The 18,945-nt window shown below is 49.6% G+C and overlaps 1 protein-coding gene across 12 annotated transcripts in view; it reads left to right on the forward strand.

Annotated features, from left to right (window-relative positions):
* The window catches only part of OPA1 (OPA1 mitochondrial dynamin like GTPase), a 296,183-nt gene that overhangs the window by 172,213 nt on the left and 105,025 nt on the right, over positions 1-18,945 (forward strand). For all 12 annotated transcript variants that reach the window (XM_075340498.1, XM_075340503.1, XM_075340499.1 and 9 more), the window contains 3 exons: positions 13,433-13,541; positions 13,715-13,794; positions 13,990-14,130. In XM_075340498.1, coding sequence (XP_075196613.1) covers positions 13,433-13,541; positions 13,715-13,794; positions 13,990-14,130 — 330 coding nt within the window. The remainder of the gene's footprint in view (positions 1-13,432; positions 13,542-13,714; positions 13,795-13,989; positions 14,131-18,945) is intronic.

Genomic DNA, 18,945 nt, shown 5'->3' on the forward strand with positions numbered 1-18,945 from the left:
ACGTATATATACACGTCCTAGGTCGCCTCTCTCCCGATACGACGGATTTGCGCGGTAAGCCCACATTCATCTCCGCACGTGTTTTCTGATCTGAAACAACCGCGCCTATTATCCCCATAGATTGTGTTATCAAAATATGACTGCGATTTAATGTGCTCATGCGGGCAATGTACTGTTCCTCACTGCCATCAGTGGTCCTATGATGCGATCACTGGGTGCCAATGAGTTGCCATGACAGCGCGTGGCAGAGCGCCGACACTCACAGGAACACATTGTTTCTACTGATCAGAGCGATGCTGCAGCATTGCTCTGATCTGCACAAGTGATTACACACTGCAGGCATAGTAAAATTAATAAAAAAAAAAATGAAAAATGGGTGTAAAAAATATTAACAATCAAAGAAAAATTAAACGTTCAAATCACTCCCTTTTGCTCCATTGAAAATAAAACAATAAAAAATGAAACACACATAATTGCTATCGCCTCTTTCAGAAATGTCTGATCTATATAATATAAATTCAATTAATCTGATTGGTACACGGCATTACAAAAGCCATAATTTTTTTTTTTTTTGGCGCAGCATTGCATTAAAATTCAATAACAGGCGATCAAAACATCACATCTACCCAAAAATAAGCCGTCACTGGGCCCGATATCCTGAAAAATGAGAATGCTATGGGTCTCTGAAAATGGTGACAAAAGCAGAATTGTGTTTTCTTCGGCGCTCCATTGGGAGACCCAGACGATTGGGTGTATAGCTACTGCCTCCGGAGGCCACACAAAGCATTACACTAAAAAGTGTAAGGCCCCTCCCCTTCTGGCTATACACCCCCGTGGGATCACGGGCTGCTCAGTTTTCAAGCTTTGTGCGAAGGAGGTCAGACATCCACGCATAGCTCCACTGTTTTTAGTCAGCAGCAGCTGCTGACTATGTCGGTTGGAAGAAAAGTGGGCCCATATGGGGCCCCCAGCATGCTCCCTTCTCACCCCACTTTTGTCGGGTGTTTGTTAAGGTTGAGGTACCCATTGCGGGTACGGAGGCTGGAGCCCACATGCTGTTTTCCTTCCCCATCCCCCCTCAGGGCTCTGGGTGAAGTGGGATCTTACAGGTCTCCAGGCACTGAGACCGGGCTCCATCCACAGACCCAGAGAACCTGCTGGATATGGAGCTGAGTATCGTCAGGGACAGGGCCCTGCTACATTAAGGTACTCTGTGTCCCCGGGCAAGCGCGCACACACACACCAACATTGCTGGGAGTGTTAGTGCGCCGGGGGCAACAGCGCGGTGCGCTCGTGCTATTATTCACTGCAGCTTTGCTGAGTGAATTTATGTATTGGGAACTGCCGCGCCGGCCGCTGCTGGGTGTTTTTTACACTGTGGCGCGGCTGGGACTTGTGGTGCGCCGGGGACTTCCGCGCTGGCCGTGCACATGGACGGCCGCGCTTATTACTAGAGTCCCCGGTTTTGCGGCCTAGTTTTCGTTTCGTTCCCGCCCCCAGCCCTGCCAGTCAGGGGAGAGGCGGGACGCTGTACAGAAAGTCAGCGCCGAGGGCTGGAGTCTGCTTTGCATTCTCCAGCCCCCTTCACTGGACACAGTGGGACGCCAGTTTCCCGCTCTTGTCTGGGGCACGCCCACGGCCCGCCCCTCTTCACAGGACGCCGGCAGCCATTCCTGCACGCAGTCCGAGCTGGGGAACGGAGACAAGCTCTGGGCAACCAGTCACAGGGCTCTGGCGACCACACACCCGCGTTATAGGCGGGCGGTAAGCAGCACCTGAAGTGCTGACCCCACTAAATACCGAAGTGTCCATTTGTATTTTATGCTTGTATGCTATACACTGCACTGTAGGTCGCTATTTTTGGCTATATGCCCTCCTAGATGGCGAGATAACAGCAGCAAAAAAGCAACGGTGCTAAGGCACAGGCTTTCTATGCTGCTTGTATTGCATGTGCTGAAGTGTTCATTTGTACTTATGCTTGTATGCTATACATTGCACTGTACGGTCGCTACTCTTGGCTATATTCTCCTAGATGGCTGGACAACAGCAGCAAAAAAGCAAGGGTGCCAAGGCACAGGCTTTATAGGCTGCTTGTATTGCATGTGCTGAAGTGTTCATTTGTACTTATGCTTGTATGCTATACATTGCACTGTACGGTCGCTACTCTTGGCTATATTCTCCTAGATGGCTGGACAACAGCAGCAAAAAAGCAAGGGTGCCAAGGCACAGGCTTTCTATGCTGCTTGTATTGCATGTGCTGAAGTGTTCATTTGTACTTATGCTTGTATGCTATACATTGCACTGTACGGTCGCTATTCTTGGCTATATTCTCCTAGATGGCTAGAATACAGCAGCAAAAAAGCAACACAGGCTTTCTATGCTGCTTTTACTGCATGGGATACTGTTCCACCGGCAGGTTCCACTGACCCCCATTGTGTGCAAATGCTCCCCTGTAGCACTTGGTCAGCCGGGGTCTCTACTAGAGGTGGCCAAAGAACCCTGTCCAGGGACAGGGACGGAGTTGCAGTTTCGGCTGATAGATTGTCATGGGATAGAGACTTTGCAGTCCAGACAGGCCATGGGCAATCTTGATCAAGGCTCCCTGGCCACCCTCATTTGGAACATAATCAGTGCTCCGGGGGGGTCCCAGGCATTCCAGGGTGAAGGCTCTGACACGGACGACAGTCCCAGACAGCCTAAGCCAGCTCGCTGGGTGCGGCACTCGGCTTCATCACTGGTCAGGGTCCCAGCAGGAGGACTCTCTGTATGATGAGGCAGACGTAGCTGATCAGGGCTTTGATCCTGACACCGCTCTCAATCCGGATACACCGGATGGTGACGCCATAGTGAATGATCTTATAGCGTCCATCAATGGAATGTTGGATATTTCTCCCTCAGCTCTCCCAGTGGAGGAGTCAGCTTCACAGCAGGAGAAATCCCTTTTCAGTATCTCATGCGTATATTGAGTACTTTTCTGGCCACGCTGACTTCAGAGAAGCAGTTCAGAAACACCACGCTTACCAGATAAGCGTTTATCCAAACGTATTAAGGATACACGTTATCCCTTTCCCCCTGACGTGGTCAAGTGCTGGACCCAGGGTCCAAAGGTGGATCCCCCAATCTCCAGGCTTGCGGCTAGATCCATAGTTGCAGTGGAGATGGGACTTCACTTAAAGATGCCATTGACAGTCAGATGGACCTCTGGTTGAAATCTGTCTGTGAAGCTATTAGCGTGTCGGTTGCTCCGGCATTCGCAGCCGTATGGGCACTCTAAGCTATTTCAGCTGGTCTTGCGCAGCTGGTCTTGAGCACATGTACATCTGTGCCGCAGGTGGTGTCCTTAACCTCGCAATGTCTGCATTGCGACTTACCCTATTAATGCTGTCCTGGAGGGACAGTCGAGGTTTCGGTCCTTCCCAGGCTCGGGCAGGTCCCAATTGTCCTCGTCCAAAAGGGCTCAAAAGGCTCAGAGGGGCTCAGATTCCGGCCGGGCTCAATCACGCCCAAGGAAGGCAGCCGGAGGAACCGCTACCAAGGCGGTCTCCTCATGACTTTCAGCTCTCTCTCTCCGCATCCGCGGTTGGTGGCAGGCTCTCCCGCTTGGCGACATTTAGCTGCCACAGGTCACAGACCGGTGGGTGACAGACATTGTGTCTCACGTGTACAGGATAGAGTTCTGTTCTCGTCCTCCGGCTCGATTCTTCAGAACTCCCCCCCCCCCCCCCCCCCCCGAGCCGATGCTCTTCTGCAGGCAGAAGGAGTGTTAATCCCTGTTCCTCTTCAGGAACAAGACACGGTTTTTCCTCCAATCTGATTGGGGTGCCAAAAAAGGATGGCTCTTCCCGTTCCGTTCTGGACCTAAAACTGCTCACCAAGCACGTGAAGGCCAGGCGGTTCCGGATTAAACCCTCCGCTCCGTCATTGCCTCAATGTCTCAAGGAGATTTCCTAGCATCAATAGACATCAGGATGCTTATCTCCACGTGCCGATTGCTCCAGAGCACCAGCGTTTGCCACGTTTCGTTATTGAAGACGAGCATCTTCAGTTCGTAGCCCTGCCCTTCGGTCTGGCGACAGCCCTACGGGTTTTCACCAAGTTCAGGGCAGCAGTGGGAGCAGTCCTGCACTCTCAGGGTCACTCTGTGATCCTTACTGGGACGATCCACTTGTCAAGGCACCCTCTCAAGAGGCATGCCAACACAGCCTGAACGTGGCGCTGGAGACTCTCCAGAGTTTCGGGTGGATCATCAACTTTTCAAGGTTAAATCGGGCACCGACCCAATCGCTGACATATCTGGGCATGGAGTTTCACACTCCCTCAGCGATAGTGAAGCTTCCGCTGGACAAGCAGCGTTCACTACAGACGGGGGTGCAGTCTCTCCTTCAAGGCCAGTCACACCCCTTAAGACGCCTCATGCAGAGGCAGTCACTTTCGCGCAGTTTCATCTGCGTCCACTTCAATGGGACATGCTTTGCCAATGGGTTGGGGAGTCGACGTCCCTAGACAGGAACGTCTCCCTTCTCAGACGGTCAAGGACTCTCTTCAGAGGAGTCCATCCTTCAGATCAATGTTCTGGAAATCTGGGCAGTGTATCTTGCCCTGCAAGCCTTCCAGCAGAGGCTGGAAGGAAAACAGATCCGAATTCAGTCGGACAATTCCACAGCGGTGGCATACATCACCCACCAAGGCGGAACACGCATCGCCAAGCCTACCAGGCAATCCGGCGGATTCTGATGTGGGTGGAAGACAGAGCATCCACCATATCCGCAGTTCGCATCCCGGGCGTAGAAAATTGGGAAGCAGACTTCCTCAGTCGCCAGGGCATGGACGCAGGGGAATGGCCTCTGCACCCAGAAGGGTGTCAGGAAATCTGTAGCCGCTGGGGGATGCCGGACGTCGACCTAATGGCGTCTCGGCACAACAACAAGGTCCCGATTTTCATGGCGCGGTCTCACGAGCAAAGAGCTCTGGCGGCAGACGCCTTAGTTCAGGATTGGTCGCAGTTCCAGCTACCCTATGTGTTTCCACCTCTGGCACTGTTGCCCAGAGTGCTACGCAAGCTCAGCTCCGATTGCCGCCGCGCCATCCTCGTCGTCCCAGACTGGCCGAGGAGGTCGTGATTCCCGGATCTGTGGCATCTCACGGTCGGCCAACCGTGGGCACTCTCAGACCGGCCAGACTTACTGTCCCAAGGGCCGTTTTTTCCACTGAGTTCTGCGGCCCTGAACCTGACTGTGTGGCCATCGAGTCCGAGATCCTAGCGTCTTCAGGATTATCTCAAGACGTCATTGCCACCATGAGACGGGCTGGGAAGCCGACGTCTGCCAAGATCTACCACAAGACGTGGAAGTTATTCTTATCTTGGTGCTCTGCTCAGGGAGTGTCTCCCTGGCCATTTGCATTGTCTCCTTTTTCCTCCCTTCCTGCAATCTGGTTTGGGAAAAGGTTTGTCGCTCGGCTCCCTTAAAGGACAAGTCGCAGCGCTGTCGGTATTCTTTCAGAAGCGCCTAGTACGACTTCCTCAGGTACGCACGTTCCTGCAGGGGGGTTATCACATTGTCCCTCCGTACAAGGGGCCGTTAGACCCATGGGATCTGAACAGGGTATTAATTGCTCTCCAGGAGCCGCCCTTCGAGCCTCTGAGGGATGTTTCACTTTCTCGACTTTCACAGAAAGTGGCCTTTCTGGTAGCGGTCACGTCTCTTCGGAGAGTGTCCGAACTAGCAGCGCGGTCATCCAAAGCTCCCTTCCTGGTGTTCACCAAGACAAGGTAGTGCTGCGCCCGATCCCAGAGTTTTTCTCCCTAAGGTGGTATCCCCTTTTCATCACAATCAGGATATCTCCTTACCTTCCTTTTATCCTTATCCATTTCATCGATATGTAATGGCTTTGTTGGATCTGGTGTAGAGCACCCAGAATCTACATTTCCCGCACGGCGTCCCTGCGCCGCTCGGATGCACTCTTTGTCCTTGTCACTGGTCAGCGCAAGGGGTCGCAGGCTGCAAAATCCACCCTGGCTTTATGGATCAAGGAACCAATCCTTGAAGCCTACCGTTCTACTGGGCTTCCGGTTCCATCAGGGCTGAAGGCCCATTCTAACAGAGCCGTGGGTGCGTCCTGGGCTTTACGGCACCAGGCTACGGCTCAGCAGGTGTGCCAGGCGGCTACCTGGTCGAGTCTGCACACCTTCACCAAGCATTTTCAGGTGCATGCCTACGCTTAGGCGGATGCCAGCCTAAGTAGATGAGTCCTGCAGGCGGCGGTTGCCTCCATGTAGGGAAGGGCTGTTTTTACAGTCCAAACTTGAGGTATTCATTTACCCACCCAGGGACTGCTTTTGGACGTCCCAATCGTCTGGGTCTCCCAATGGAGCGCCGAAGAAGAAGGGAATTTTGTTACTTACCGTAAATTCCTTTTCTTCTAGCTCCAATTGGGAGACCCAGCACCCGCCCCTGTTTCCTTCGGGATTTTTGGTTGTTCGGGTACACATGTTGTTCATGTTGAATGGTTTCAGTTCTCCGATGTTCCTTCGGATTGAATTTGTTTAACCAGTTATTGGCTTTCCTCCTTCTTGCTTTTGCACTAAAACTGAGCAGCCCGTGATCCCACGGGGGTGTATAGCCAGAAGGGGAGGGGCCTTACACTTTTTAGTGTAATGCTTTGTGTGGCCTTCGGAGGCAGTAGCTATACACCCAATCGTCTGGGTCTCCCAATTGGAGCTAGAAGAAAAGGAATTTACGGTAAGTAACAAAATTCCCTTCTTTTTTGTTTTTTTTTTTCATTTTTTTAACAAATGTCTGAATTTTTTTTTACCACTTAAGTAAAACAGTATGAGTTCGTAGATACCAGAGGCATCATACTGACTACTGACACCTTATTTTTACCATATAGTGAACATGGTAAATATCAAAAAACAGTTGTGCAATTGCACTTTTTTTTGCAATTTCACCGCATTAGGAAATTTTTTTCTTGTATTTCAGTACACTATTGGGTAATTTTCAGTACAGTATATGGTAAAATGAATGGTGTGATTCAAAAGTCCGACTCATCCCGCAAAACAACAGCTCTCATAAGGCTATATTTACGGAAAAAAGTTATTGCTCTTGGAAGATGGGTAGGAGAAAATGAAAAATGTAAAATCCCCAGGGGGTGAAAGGTTAAGAAACATTTCTCCAGTTGAAAAGCCATTGTCCCTATTCTTATTATTATACACTGACAGATCATGACATATTTTTATTCGTTGTTGGTCGGTGGGGCTGAGAAATTTTGCTTGTATTGAAATTCATTAAAATGTTAATAAAAACATTTGATTTAAAAAGACTACCTGTCATCAGGTTAATCATAGCCAATATTTCTTCTTCTTCTTTTTTTTATTATAATTATTTTTTATTAATTTTATTATTATTATTATTATTCTTCCTGCCTACTAGAGTTGAGCGCGGTTCGTGGTTCTCCAGTTCGCGGTTCGAGTGATTTTTGGGGGCTGTTCTAGATCGAACTAGAAGTCGAGCTTTTTGCTAAAGCTCGATAGTTCTAGTTACATTCGAGAACGGTTCTAGCAGCAAAAAGCCAAGCTAATTACTAGCTGGCTTTCCGCTGTAATAGTGTAAGTCACTCTGTGACTCACACTATTATGGAATTTCAGCGTATAGTGTACGGGAACAGCGCATTCAGATCACTGCTGCTGGGATAATGGCGATCGCCATTTTTTTTTTCCTTGTCTTCCTTCCCTAAGCGCGCGCGTGTAGTGGGGCGGGCCAGCATGTCAGCCAATCCCAGACACACACACAGCTAAGTGGACTTTTAGCCAGAGAAGCAACGGCATGTCTGATAGGATGTCCATGTCACATGTCCCTGCATTATAAAAATGGGTATCTGCCCGTCCGGACGCCATTATCTCTTCAGCGTCTGGGTGTCAGTCACCGCTGGCGTAGCTCCTGTCTCCGATACTGCTGTGTACGCTCTACACACAGCGCTATACAGAATAGGGATAAAAGTTTCTATTAGCCCTTGTAAAGGCTAATAACAGCAGGCTCAGAGCCATAGGTGACAGTCAGGTCCGTGGAAACAGATTTTAACAGCTACAGAAGATAACAGCGTCTTTGTAGCTAATGTCAGGGACTTCCTCGCTGCATTTCCCCATTAGGAAGGATAGAAAGTGAGGCTTCCTTTCCTGTACACTGACCCACAACCCTGCCACTGTACCCTCCTGCCCTTTGCACACTCAAGCTCATTGTTACTAAGCCATTATACTTGCAAACACTGAGTAAACTTAGTGGCATCCTAAAAGTGGCTTTTGGACTTCCATTAGTGTCCCACTAGTGCAAATCTATTTGCAGCACCACTGCATTGCACACTCAAGCTCATTGTTACTAAGCCATTATACTAGCAAACTATGCTGCCAGTTTAAGGGTCGTAGTTGCATTGTCAGGGATAGTTATTGTTGTTTATTCTGCTGTTAATAAAGATAGACCACCGCTGCAATCTACACCACCTCTCAATTTTTACTACCACATTTTCAGTGCACAATCTTGTCGCAATCCAAATGAGTGGCAAAACAACAGATGCTGGTGGAATGGGGAAGAGGCGTGTTGGAAAAGGAAAAAAATGGTTTGTCCATGGGGAAGGTGGCAAAGCTCCATTAACATCTGCTGAAGATAGACCATCTACCAGCAAAAGTAAGATGTCTACTACTTACCGTGGACAATCCGATGTGCTTCCTTTTTTACGGACACGAACAACTGGAACAAAGGTAGATGATGGCCAAAAAAAGAAAATGCTTAAATGGATCTCAAGTAGTCCAACAAGTGCCCTCTCCGCCACCTCAACTACCGCATCCAAAAAACACCAGTCCTCTGAGTTGTCATCCCTATCACACTTGCTCTCCCAGCTCTGAAGTCTCCATCCGCCCTGCACAGTATGGTGGAACTGAGATGGCTGAGTCTGCAGAGCTGTTCAGTCACTCTATAGCCTGGGAATCAGAGGTCTGCTCCCAAGCTACAGTGAGTACAGACCAGGAAATGGTCTGCAGTGATGCCCAGAACCTTTGTGACTCTGATTCAGGCCGTGCGGACCAAGTTTCTGAGCATAATGTTGACCCTTTGTCACAAACTGTAACACCTGTGGTTATAGACAAGGAGGAACATACTGATGACGATGAGATGCAGATACCAGATTGGGATGACAACTTAAAAATTGGTTCCCGTCAGGAAGAGGCTCGGTCTGAGGGTGAGGGGAGTGCAATCACAACAATTGATGATGAAGTTCTAGATCCCACCTACTGTCAACCCACAGTCAGGCACTCGAGGAGGTCAACAGAGGCGGTGGAGGAGGATGCTACTGACGACGACGAAGTTACCTTGCGCCTTCCTGGACAGAGTAGTAGTACTGGTAGCACGTCTACAACTGCATCTTCAGCCACCACTCTGCCTCTGAGCACTAGTCGGGGGGCTCAGCAGGTTGCATGCCCTCTAAGCCTTGCCTAGCCTGGACCTTTTTTGACATAGAAAAAGATCGCCCAAATCATGTGATATGTAAAATTTGTCGTGATTCTGTTAGTAGAGGGCAAAAAATAAGGAGTTTGACAACTTCTTCCATGAATCGTCACATGAATAAATATCATATGTCCCAGTGGGAAGCTCACCGTGCTGCAATGCGGTCTAGCGGAGCGAACCATCCACCGCCTGCCCCTTGAGTGCATCCGTGCGCTCTTCATCTTTTAGGACTGTGGGGACAGCTGTCACACCTGGTTTTCCACGCACAACTTCCACCACTGTAACCGCAACAGGCAGTTTGCTTGGTAGGTCGTCATTTAGTTTGGAAGGGGAAACAAGTGCGTGTGTACAGCTCTCTCAGACATCGATAGCATCAACGTTGGATGAAGGCAACATCATGTCTACGCCTGCACTTTCCTCACAAACCTGCATTTTTTCACGGACACCCTACTCACCACCGTCTACACACAGAAGCCAGATCTCTGTCCCTCAGATGTGGACAAATAAAAGGCCATTTCCTGCGACCCATGACAAAGCTAAGAGGTTGACTTTATCCCTCTGTAAGCTCTTGGCTACCGAAATGCTGCCTTTCCGCCTGGTGGACACACAGGATTTTAGAGACCTTATGTCTGTCGCTGTGCCCCAGTACCAGATGCCCAGTCGCCACTACTTCTCTAAGAAAGGTGTGCCTGCTCTACACCAGCATGTCGCACACAACATGACCGCTTCCTTGAGAAACTCTGTGTGTGAACGGGTGCATTTCACCACCGATACTTGGACCAGTAAGCATGGACAGGGACGTTACATGTCGCTGACTGAGCACTGGGTAACAATGGTGATGGATGGTGAAGGGTCTGCTGCACAAGTCTTGCTGTCCCCACGACTTGTGTGTCAATCCTCTGTCTGTCCAAGTTCCGCCACTGCTTCTGCCTCCTCCACCTCGTCTTGGTCCTCCGCCTCAAGCCTGCCTGGTCAGGCCACCAGCGTTCTAACTGCGCAGAAGGAATCACGCACCCCTCATTACTATGCTGGCAGCAGAGCGCAACGGCATCAGGCGGTCTTTAGCTTGAAATGTCTTGCAAATAGGAGTCACACAGCGGCTGAGTTGTGGGCAGCTCTGGAGACTGAGTTTGGTAAATGGTTTTCTCCACTCAACCTGCAGCCTGGTAAGGAAGTGTGCGACAATGCCGCAAACCTGGGTGCGGCCCTTCGCCTGGGCAAGGTGACACACGTGCCTTGTATGGCTCACGTGTTGAACCTTGTTGTCCAGCAATTTTTAACACACTATCCCGGCCTAGATGGCCTTCTGAACAGGGCACGAAAACTGCCTGCTCACTTCCGCCGTTCAACCACCGCTGCTGAGCGACTTGCATCGCTCCAGAAGTCTTTCGGCCTGCCGGTTCATCGCCTGAAATGCGATGTGCCGACACGCTGGAATTCGACTCTCCACATGTTACAGCGACTGTGGCAGCACTGTCGAGCCCTGGTGCAATACGTCATGACGTATAGCCTGGGCCAACGAGATGCAGAGGTGGGGCAGATCACCCTGATGGAGTGGTCTCAGATCAAGGACCTATGCACCCTTCTGCACAGTTTCGACATGGCGACGAATATGTTTAGCGCTGACAATGCCATTATCAGCATGACAATTCCAGTCTTTTACATGCTGGAGCACACGCTAAACACTATTCAGAGTCAAGGGGTGGGACAACAGGAAGGGGATGAACTACAGGAGGATTCATATGCGCAAGACACAACAACATCACCAAGGTCCAAACATTCATCATCACCAACGCGGCAGGCATGGGACCATGGGGGACAGGGATCAACAAGGGCGCATAGTAGCAGGCGAAATGTTGAGGAAGGTGCAGGAGAACATGAAGAAATGGAGGACGAACTGTCCATGGACATGGAAGACTCAGCGGATGAGGGAGACCTTGGTCAAATTTCAGTTGAAAGAGGTTGGGGGGAGATGTCAGAGGAAGAAAGAATGGTTAGCACCTCTATGCCACAAACACAGCGTGGACTTGGTCCGCATGGCTGCGCAAGACACATGAGCGCTTTCTTGATGCACTACCTCCAACATGACCCTCGTATTGTCAAAATTAGAAGTGATGTTGACTACTGGCTTGCCACACTATTAGATCCCCGGTACAAGTCCAAATTTTGTGACATAATTCCAGCCATAGAAAGGGACGCACGTATGCAGGAGTATCAGCAGAAGCTGTTACTCGATCTTAGCTCAGCTTTTCCACCAAACAACCGTGCAGGTGCAGGAAGTGAATCTCCCAGTTGTAACTTGACAAACATGGGACAGTCTCGTCATCTTCAACAGTCTACCCGTACCAGTAGCACCGTATCTGGTGCTGGTAACAGCAATTTTATTGAATCTTTTCATAATTTTTTTAGATCATCCTTTTGCAAGGCCACCAGAGACAACAAGTCTGACACATAGTCACCGGCTGGAGAGGATGATACAGGAGTATCTCCAAATGAACATCGATGCCATGACTTTGCAAATGGAGCCTTGCTCATTTTGGGCTTCAAATCTTGAAAAATGGCCAGAGCTCTCCACTTACGCCTTGGAGATTTTGTCATGTCCAGCTGCCAGCGTTGTCTCTGAACGTGTCTTCAGTGCTGCTGGGTGTGTGCTGACAGATAAGTGCACGCATCTGTCCAGTGACAATGTGGACAGACTAACGTTCATCAAAATGAACAAATCATGGATCCACAAGGAATTTACTACCCCTGTGTCATCCTGGGGAGAGTAAATGCTTGTGGATTTTGAATGTGCTTGATGCAAATCTACCTGTGAAGTGTACAACTGGGGCACAAGTGCTGCCGCTGAAGGGGTGGGTGTGTGTGGCCCAATTTTTGGAAGAAAGGGAGACTCCACTTGGAGTAACCCTTGCTTACATTGTTTTTAAAAATGATCCAAGATGAACAGAGCTGGGATCAGGAAAGACTTAGCTACCTACCCCGGTGTCATCCTGGGGACGGTTAAGTATGGCATATTTTTTGAATTTGCTTGATGCAAATCTACCTGTGAAGTGTACAACTGGGGCACAAGTGCTGCCACTGAAGGGGGTGGGTGTGTGTGTGTGGCCCAATTTTTGGAAAAAAGGGAGACTCCGCTTGGAGTAACCTTGCGGTGTTTTACATGATTTTAGAAGTGCATGCCATGCCTATATCTGTGTCTCCTCCTCTTTTTCCTTGTCCATCTCTTTTGTTTTCGCATGAGTATATGTCCTTGTCACTTTCCCATGTGTTTGTTGTGTTGTGAGTTGTTTGTCACCTTTTGGACACATTTGAGGGTGTTTTCTAGGTGTTTTTACGTGTTTGTGATTGCCTCCCATTGTTTCCTATGTGGTTCGCCGAACCGAACTCGAACGAGACCTCCGTTCGGCGAACCGAACTCGAGCCGAACCGCGACCGTTTTTTTGTATTTTTTTTTTTATTTTTTTTACAGGTAATATGTGGTCCTTTATTATTTAGGGCTAATTTTTACGGTCTTTACCAAGGGGTCATTGCTCACAGGATTCTTGGGGGATCTGTCGTTAGGTTGCTTTGCATTATTACCCTGCAAGAAACGCCGACTTGGTAAAGGCCATAAAAATTAGTGTTACTTAAAACGGCCCATTTCTGGACCTGTATGGTGGATTTGAAAAAAAATCCTCAAAAGAGCAGGGGAATAAAAGTAAAAGCAAAAACTGGGCACTTTTAACCTTGTGACTGGTCCTCTTTAAGACACTGAAGTATTTGGTTGGATTACTGTCCTCGTCCTTCCCATCTGATTTATAGACTAGACGGACTATGCTAGTGACTGTCAGAAGTGGTTGTGAGTGTTCCTATCCAGTAATTGTGATATCCCGGTATACATACTCCTTGTATGTATCTACACTGTGTAACCGAGCATCATTACATTGTTTTTTGCACAGAGAGTTATCCAGCACAATGCTTTAGAAGACCGATCAATCTCTGACAAACAGCAGTGGGATGCAGCAATCCATTTTATGGAGGATACCTTGCAAAGCCGTTTGAAAGACAGTAAGTTGTTGAACCTGAATTTCTATATCCTCCTATGCCAACAGTGGTTCTATTTGCCTAGCTTTTTCATAGTGTGAAATTATATGTCATTTTTTGGGGGGGTTGGAGGGCTTGAGCAACTAATTTTATTAGGAGCATTACCGAGGATTAGCCAAATGATTCTTTCTTTGCAGCCGAGTCCGTTATCCGTGATATGGTGGGTCCAGACTGGAAAGAGAGATGGGTTTCTTGGAACTCTAGGAATCCAGAACAGGTAAAGGTTTTTAAGTCATTAACTTTTAAATCAACAGTTAGCGTTAGGCTTTAACTAAAATATATATATTATATAATATATAATATAAAATATAATATATGTGTGTGTGTGTGTGTGTGTGTGTGTGTGTGTGTGTGTGTGTGTGTGTGTGTGTGTGTATATATAAATATATCTATTTATTTTTGTTTGTTTAAGAATATACGAAATGAAACAAAAAATGAGCTTGAAAAGATGCTGAAGGTAAATGAAGACCATCCTGCCTACCTTGCCAGCGATGAAGTCACAACTGTGCGAAAGAATTTGGAAACCAGAGGAGTAGAAGTAGATCCAGTGTTGGTGAGCACCTGATGAGTATATATGTCTATATAAATAAATTATTTTTCTTTTCCTCATCATTGTATAAGTATAAACAAAATATTCCCCTCAGTTTAATTTGTCTGAACGTCCTTCTATACAATATACGGTTATGTACTTATTATCATTGTTACATACAGTTTCCTGTATGATCACTTTAAGGAAAACTACCACATTTTTTTATTTTTTTTTAAACCAAATATAGTTTTTTGAGGAGATGAAAATCATTATATGCGTAATCAATATAGCAAAACAAGTAAGATATGAAATTGTAATTACTTCCAGAATGCAATATACGCATACATGTAGTGATAACATTATTGAAAGGAGAAAATACAATTTCTTTGTCGCTCCATTGGGAGACCCAGACAATTGGGTGTATAGCTTCTGCCTCCGGAGGCCACACAAAGTATTACACTTTAAAAAGTGTAACCCCTCCCCTCTGCCTATAAACCCTCCCGTGCATCACGGGCTCCTCAGTTTTATGCTTTGTGTGGAAGGAGCCGCCACCTGTGGAGGAGTCGGCTTCTCAGCAGGAGAAACACCAGTTTCGGTTCCCTAAACGTACACCGAGTGCGTTTTTCGATCACTCTAACTTCAGAGATGCTGTCCAGAAGCCCAGAGCGGTTCCGGACAAGCGCTTTACTAAGCGCCTTACTGACACACGTTACCCCTTCCCCTCTGACGTTGTTAAGGGTTGGGCTCAATGTCCCAAGGTGGATCCCCCAGTCTCTAGATTGGCGGCTAGATCTGTGGTATCGGATGCAGATGGCTCATCGCTTAAGGATGCCACTGACAGGCAGATAGAGCTCCTGGTGAAATCCATCTATGAAGCCACGGGCGCGTCTTTTGCCCCGGCTTTTGCAGCCGTGTGGGCACTCCAAGCTATTTCAGCTTGTCTGGCTGAGATTAATGCGGTCACACGTAATTCTGCTCCGCAGGTTGCGTCTTTGACTTCTCAGGCGTCAGCTTTTTCTTCCTACGCCATGAACGCAGTTCTAGACTCTGCTAGCCGTACAGCGGTGGCATCCGCTAACTCTGTGGCAGTCCGCAGGGCCATGTGGCTGCGCGAATGGAAGGCAGACTCGGCTTCCAAGAGGTTCTTAACCGGTTTGCCGTTTGCTGGCGACCGCTTGTTTGGTGAACGATTGGATGAGATTATTAAGGAATCCAAGGGAAAGGACTCCTCCTTACCCCAGTCCAAACCAAAGAGACCTCAGCAACGGAAAATTCAATCGAGGTTTCGGTCCTTTCGTCCCTCCGCCAAACCCCAATCCTCTTCGTCCAGCAGGCCAGAGAAAGGCCAGAGGAACTCTTATGCGTGGCGGTCCAAGTCACGCCCCCAAAAGGCCGCAGGAGGCACTGCTTCCAAGGCGGCCTCCTCATGACTCTCGGCATCCCCGAACCGCATCCTTTGTCGGTGGCAGGCTCTCCCGCTTTTGCGACGCCTGGTGGCCACATGTTCAAGACCGATGGGTGATAGACATTCTGTCTCACGGTTACAGGATAGAGTTCAGCTCTCGTCCCCCGACTCGTTTCTTCAGAACATCTCCGCCCCCCGAGCGAGCCGATGCGCTTTTTCAGGCGGTGAACGCTATGAAGACAGAAGGAGTTGTGATCCCTGTTCCCCTCCAGGAACATGGTCACGGCTTTTACTCCAACTTATTTGTGGTGCCAAAGAAGGACGGCTCGTTCCGTCCCGTTCTGGACCTCAAACTGCTCAACAGACATGTGAGCACCAGACGTTTTCGGATGGAATCTCTCCGCTCGGTCATCGCTTCGATGTCACAAGGAGACTTCCTAGCATCGATCGACATCAAGGATGCTTATCTCCATGTGCCGATCGCACCCGAACATCAACGCTTTTTGCGTTTCGCCATCGGGGACGAACACCTCCAGTTCGTGGCATTGCCTTTCGGCCTGGCGACAGCCCCACGGGTGTTCACCAAGGTCATGGCATCTGTTGTGGCGGTCCTACACTCACAGGGCCACTCGGTGATTCCCTACTTAGACGATCTCCTGGTCAGGGCACCCTCTCAGATGGCGTGTCAAGACAGCCTTTCCGTCGCTCTGGCGACTCTCCAGCAGTTCGGTTGGATTATCAACTTCCCAAAATCCAAGTTGACACCGACCCAATCACTGACGTACCTTGGCATGGAGTTTCATACTCAGTCAGCAGTAGTCATGCTACCACTGGACAAACAGCTTTCGCTGCAGGCAGGGGTGCAATCTCTTCTTTGGGGTCAGTCACACCCCTTGAGGCGCCTCATGCACTTCCTGGGGAAGATGGTGGCAGCGATGGAGGCAGTGCCCTTCGCGCAATTCCATCTGCGGCCACTCCAGTGGGACATTCTCCGCAAATGGGACAGGAGGTCGACTTCACTCGACAGGAACGTCTCCCTTTCCCTTGCAACCAAGACGTGACTTCAGTGGTGGCTCCTTCCCAACTCTCTGTCGCAGGGAAAATCCTTCCTACCCCCCACCTGGGCGGTGGTCACCACGGACGCGAGCCTGTCGGGGTGGGGGGCGGTTTTTCTCCACCACAGAGCTCAGGGAACCTGGACTCCGATAGAGTCTTCCCTTCAGATCAATGTTCTGGAGATAAGGGCAGTGTATCTAGCCCTATTGGCTTTCCATCGGTGGCTGGAGGGCAGGCAGATCCGGATCCAGTCGGACAACGCCACTGCCGTCGCATACATCAACCACCAAGGCGGCACTCGCAGTCGTCAAGCCTTCCAGGAAGTCCGACGGATTCTGCAGTGGGTGGAAGCCACAGCTTCCACCATCTCCGCAGTTCACATCCCGGGCGTAGAAAACTGGGAAGCAGATTTTCTCAGTCGTCAGGGCATGGACGCGGGGGAATGGTCTCTTCACCCAGACGTGTTTCGAGAGATCTGTCGCCGCTGGGGAACGCCGGACGTCGATCTCATGGTGTCACGGCACAACAACAAAGTCCCGGCATTCATGGCCCGGTCTCAGGATCACAGAGCTCTGGCGGCGGACGCATTAGTTCAGGAATGGTCGCAGTTTCGACTGCCCTATGTATTTCCTCCTCTGGCGATGCTGCCCAGAGTGCTGCGCAAAATCAGGTCCGACTGTCGTTGCGCCATTCTCGTCGCCCCAGATTGGCCGAGGCGGTCGTGGTACCCGGATCTGTGGCATCTCACGGTGGGTCAACCGTGGGCGCTCCCAGACCGCCCAGACTTGCTGTCTCAAGGGCCGTTTTTCCATCTGAATTCTGCGGCCCTCAACCTGACTGTGTGGCCATTGAGTCCTGGCTCCTAGCGTCTTCAGGGTTATCTCAGGATGTCATTGCCACCATGAGACAGGCCAGGAAACCAACGTCCGCCAAGATCTATCACAGGTCTTGGAGGATCTTCTTATCCTGGTGCTCTGGCAAGGGTTTTTCCCCCTGGCCCTTTGCCTTACCCACTTTTCTTTCATTCCTTCAATCCGGAATGGACAAGGGTTTATCTCTCGGCTCTCTCAAGGGACAAGTGTCGGCGCTATCCGTATTTTTTTCAAAAGCGCCTAGCCAGGCTTCCGCAGGTCCGCACGTTCCTGCAGGGAGTTTGCCACATAGTCCCACCTTACAAGCGTCCGCTGGAACCCTGGGATCTTAACGGGGTGCTATTGGCTCTTCAGAAACCACCTTTCGAGCCGCTGCGGGATGTCTCTTTATCACGTCTTTCGCAGAAGGTGGCATTTCTGGTGGCAGTTACATCGCTCCGTAGAGTATCGGAGCTGGCAGCGCTGTCATGCAAAGCCCCCTTCCTGGTTTTTCACCAGGATAAGGTGGTTCTGCGTCCGGTCCCGGAATTTCTCCCTAAGGTGGTATCCCCTTTTCATCTCAATCAGGATATCTCCTTACCTTCATTTTGCCCTCATCCAGTTCACCAATGTGAAAAGGATTTGCACTCGTTAGATCTGGTGAGAGCACTCCGGCTCTACGTATCTTGCACGGCGCCCCTGCGCCGTTCAGATGCGCTCTTTGTCCTTGTCGCTGGCCAGCGTAAGGGTTCGCAGGCTTCCAAGTCAACCTTGGCTCGGTGGATCAAGGAACCGATTCTTGAAGCCTACCGTTCTTCTGGGCTTCCGCTTCCTTTGGGGCTGAAAGCCCATTCTACCAGAGCCGTGGGTGCGTCTTGGGCATTGCGGCACCGGGCTACGGCTCAGCAGGTGTGTCAGGCAGCTACTTGGTCTAGTCTGCACACTTTCACGAAACACTATCAGGTGCATACCTATGCTTCGGCAGACGCCAGTCTAGGTAGGCGAGTCCTTCAGGCGGCGGTTGCCCACCTGTAAGAGGGGGTCGTTTTCGGCTCTTTTTTATCGAGCTATTCTTTTACCCACCCAGTGACTGCTTTTGGACGTCCCATTTGTCTGGGTCTCCCAATGGAGCGACAAAGAAGAAGGGAATTTTGTTTACTTACCGTAAATTCCTTTTCTTCTAGCTCCTATTGGGAGACCCAGCACCCGCCCCTGTTCCCTTCGGGCTGTTTGTTCTTTTGTGTACACATGTTGTTCATGTTGAATTGTTCTTTTGGTTCATGGTTTTCAGTTCTCCGAACATCCTTCGGATTGAATTTACCTTAGACCAATTTATAAGTTTCCTCCTTCCTGCTTTTGCACCAAAACTGAGGAGCCCGTGATGCACGGGAGGGTGTATAGGCAGAGGGGAGGGGTTACACTTTTTAAAGTGTAATACTTTGTGTGGCCTCCGGAGGCAGAAGCTATACACCCAATTGTCTGGGTCTCCCAATAGGAGCTAGAAGAAAAGGAATTTACGGTAAGTAA

Source organism: Anomaloglossus baeobatrachus, chromosome 3 (genome assembly GCF_048569485.1).
Source record: "Anomaloglossus baeobatrachus isolate aAnoBae1 chromosome 3, aAnoBae1.hap1, whole genome shotgun sequence".
In the NCBI taxonomy this organism is placed as follows: domain Eukaryota; kingdom Metazoa; phylum Chordata; class Amphibia; order Anura; family Aromobatidae; genus Anomaloglossus; species Anomaloglossus baeobatrachus.